Genomic DNA, 3,708 nt, shown 5'->3' on the forward strand with positions numbered 1-3,708 from the left:
TCAGTGGTACAGTATTGCATTATTTGTAGATTATATTTAATAGTCTTACTTTGCATAAACATTTGCAATTAGTTTTAAAAGGTAACTGTTCCCAGATAGCACACGTACGTCTGCAAGTTGTCTGTTAATTTGCTTTATTTGACAACGAGGAAAATCACATTTACTCCGGGAACACAAGTACAGTCTATCCAATGCTGAAAACTCATTAATACTAAACTTACTTAAACTTTTTATTCTAGGTGTGTTACAAAAACAATGTCAAACCGAGTGAGGAAAGTCCTAACCTTTATGAAACATCAGTATTTCAACATTGTTTCAACATTGTGCTGTGCAAGAATGACTTAAACGACAGATGTTACAAACACTCTTACTGATAACCTTCAGGCCATTGTATAAAAACAGATACTTCATTTGTGCCAAGAATCGAGGGTTTTGCAATATATATATATATTTATCTATACAGTAACACAGAGGAGGAGCCTGATCTGACAGATATTTAACACAGTGTTTGTGTCACATTGAACAACATCGCAACACAAACATTACTGTTTTATTCTCCATCATTTACCTCACAAAGCATTCAACGTTCAGATAATCCTTCAGCAAAATAGTTTTTACTTTCTTCAAGATTCTTCAAGTGAAGGCAAGATTGCAGTAAGTTGATGTTTCCTTCTAATGTCAGTGTGATTTGATCATTATAAATGAGGATGATGATCAGTCGTGTTTCTCTCTGTAGATGACGGTGTTTGTCGCGGTGCTGCTCTCTGTTCTCATGGGGTTTACTGTGTCTGTTTCTGATCGATTCAAGCCCGTCGACTGTTCTGACCTATATAAAGCAGGAGAAACAGTCAGTGGGATTTACTCCATCTATCCAGCAGGAGACATTCCTGTCTGGGTTTACTGTCAGATGATCTCAGATGGGAAAGATGAAGATAAAGGAGCATGGACGGTATGACTTTAGATCATTAAACAAACATCAGCACATTCATTATGAATCATATATTCTCTATAAACCCATCACAGGTGATTCAGAGGAGAATGGACGGCAGTGTGAATTTCTATCGGCCGTGGGATCAGTACAAGAGAGGATTTGGGAATGTGGAGGGAGAATACTGGCTGGGTAAGATCTCACAGCGTGTGTGTGTTTGTGTGGATGTTCATGTCCAGTGTTTGGTTGAAGGTGTTCTTCATGTGTGTGTATGATCAGGGCTGGAGAACATGTACCAGCTGACACGTAAGAACAAGTACATGCTGAGAGTGGATCTGGAGGACTTCACCGGAAGGAAAGGTTTCGCTCTGTACTCGTCCTTCTCTGTGGGTCCTGAAGCTGACGGCTGTAAACTGCATGTTTCAGGATTCACTGATGGAGGAGCAGGTAGGACGCTTTCATTCATACTCATGAAAACTCATTGATAAAATCACACTTGAACAGATGTTTACTTGCTCAAAGACTTTCAAATCTTTTTTGTAATTTCACTGAAACATGTTCTTCACGTAAAGAAGGATGCTTCAATGTATCAAATAGACCCTGATAACATAATACATCTCAGAGACGTCTATTTGACGTCTGCATTTTCATCTGCAAGATGTATTAGTCTTTACTCAAATGCAGTACGTCTATGGGACGTTTCCTATCAGATGTCAAATGTTTATGATTTAGAATGCATGCAAAACTGACGTCTTAAAGACATCTATTAGATGTTTGCACACAGCAGATGCTTTCCAGATGAAGAGATCTTTAACAGACATCGTGGAGATCGGCCAAACAAACAATGATCAGGGCCGATTATATCCTGTCATTCAAAAGGAGGTGGAGAAACATGTCATCTGTGTTCATGCATTAGCCCAATCTCACTTTAACACAGGTTTTTAACAACGCGGGTTCTCTTTGACCCTATTCAGTTCAGGTTTACTATAATAAAACCATGGTTAACTTTCGTAAGAGTTAAGTAGTTTTAATATCAGTTACTTTAATACTTTTACATCAGTATTTTTTTGGTAACAACTTTGACTGAAGTATGATGATTGCACACTTTATGCAACACTGGTGTTTGCTGTCATTGAACCTTCTCAGTAGAGAGTCTTTCCATTCATCCCCAAACTCTCTTGTCAAGTCCCTTTCAAATGCCAGTTGCACTAAATGGGCCTTTCGCTGATTATGGGACCGACTTGTTATATTTTCCTATATACATTTTCATTTCATCTACACAACATCTTTTATGTCACTTTATATTTATTTAACTCGCAGGGATCGCGAGTCTCTTCCACTTTAATACAAGTTATAGCGTGTATAGTATTGGCTCTGTTGTTCATTTTAACCTCTAATATTAATGTACCAAATGAGAGGTTTCCCTGTGTATTGCACATTAGCCAGGAAAGATTTTTTCTGCTTTTTCTGCATCAGCAGACTTCATTCTGAATAATCAGCTATCAGTATCGGCAAAGAAATTAAATATCATAAATATAAATAAGTCATAAATAAGACGTTAATGTCCTCAGTGACCCTCTTCTTCTCTGCAGGCGACTCGTTGACCTACCATAATGGACAGAAGTTCACTACCTTTGACAAGGACCAAGACGCCTATGGAAATAACTGTGCCAAACAGTATCTCGGGGCATTTTGGTACAATAGCTGTCACTACGCAAACCCCAACGGTGTGTATTTATGGGGAGAAGATCCCACCATTTTAGCCATTGGAAATGTTTGGTACACATGGAAGACCAGTTATGCCGTTAGCATGAAATTCATCAGCATGAAGATCAAACCTGTGCCCTAGAAACATCAGTGTTTTCAGGAGCAAACATCCCATGTTGTTTCCACTATATTACAAATGTGAAGCTTTAAGGTTTTATTTTCCTCAGTCTAAGCTTTGGTCTGCTTCTGGTCTTTTGTTTTACTATTATGTAAATGAACTTCCAGTAAACTCCTGCAGTTAAAGCATTATGTCTTGTGTACATTGTGTCAGATGTGGTGTTGTCATCAGAAATCAATCCTTTTATGAACTATAAGTGAAACAAATGGTTAAACAAAGGAGATACAGTTTTAAACAAGTTAAATAAATAAGGAAATCATTAAATGAGTGAAATAAATGAAATGAAATCTGCATTCCAGTCTGTTCTCTACTCCTGTATTTCATATTTCCTGCAAATAACGAGTAAATACTCTACGTCTCTAATGTTCACAAAATCCAGTCGGATGTTTCCCTATAATATATAATTCACTGGGTCCTATTCTTGGTCTTCCTTTTGATTCTTGGTCCTACCTTAATCATTCTTTAGTAATTCCTTCCCATCTTCCCTTTTGATCGTGGAAGCCTGATATCTGTGTCTATAATGTCTTTTTTTTTTTCAAATCTCGTTTGGTTATTTTGTCTACCTTTTCATTTCCCATAATGCCTATATGGCTTTATAACTCGCAATTGAGACTTTATATCCCACAATGCTGACTTTATAACTGTTACAGGGACTCTGCGTTTCAAACCCAGAAATGCAAGATATGTCAACACAATATTAAACATGAACTGATCTCCTCCTATATTAATTTTGTGCAAAAACACACAAAACAAATTCATTTCAACATTTACTCTCCATACCGAAGCATGCAGGTAAAAATCGTGTCCCACTTAATTCCTTAATTTGAATAATGTTGATATGAAATATGTAATAATTGTAGTTCTTGAAATTGATCAGTATAATTTCTCCATTCTC

General features: G+C 37.1%; 1 protein-coding gene across 1 annotated transcript; it reads left to right on the forward strand.

Annotated features, from left to right (window-relative positions):
* Nucleotides 1–573: 573 nt before the first annotated feature.
* Nucleotides 574–2,806, forward strand: LOC107662728 (microfibril-associated glycoprotein 4-like). Its single transcript, XM_016452808.1, has 5 exons — nucleotides 574–654; nucleotides 737–949; nucleotides 1,024–1,120; nucleotides 1,208–1,375; nucleotides 2,521–2,806. The coding sequence occupies exons 2-5, from the start codon at nucleotides 737–739 to the stop codon at nucleotides 2,775–2,777; spliced, it is 735 nt and encodes a 244-aa protein (XP_016308294.1). The 5' UTR covers nucleotides 574–654; the 3' UTR covers nucleotides 2,778–2,806.
* The last annotated feature ends 902 nt before the right edge of the window (nucleotides 2,807–3,708 follow it).

Source organism: Sinocyclocheilus anshuiensis, unplaced genomic scaffold (assembly GCF_001515605.1).
Source record: "Sinocyclocheilus anshuiensis isolate Anshui unplaced genomic scaffold, SAMN03320099.WGS_v1.1 scaffold687, whole genome shotgun sequence".
NCBI lineage: Eukaryota > Metazoa > Chordata > Actinopteri > Cypriniformes > Cyprinidae > Sinocyclocheilus > Sinocyclocheilus anshuiensis.

Excerpts from the sequence above, each read along its gene's own strand:
- LOC107662728 (XM_016452808.1), top strand. The coding sequence starts at position 737 with ATGACGGTGTTTGTCGCGGTGCTGCTCTCTGTTCTCATGGGGTTTACT. Across the intron at positions 1,121-1,207 it reads GGAGGGAGAATACTGGCTGG|GGCTGGAGAACATGTACCAG; the intron begins GTAAGATCTCAC and ends GTGTATGATCAG. Across the intron at positions 1,376-2,520 it reads ATTCACTGATGGAGGAGCAG|GCGACTCGTTGACCTACCAT; the intron begins GTAGGACGCTTT and ends TCTTCTCTGCAG.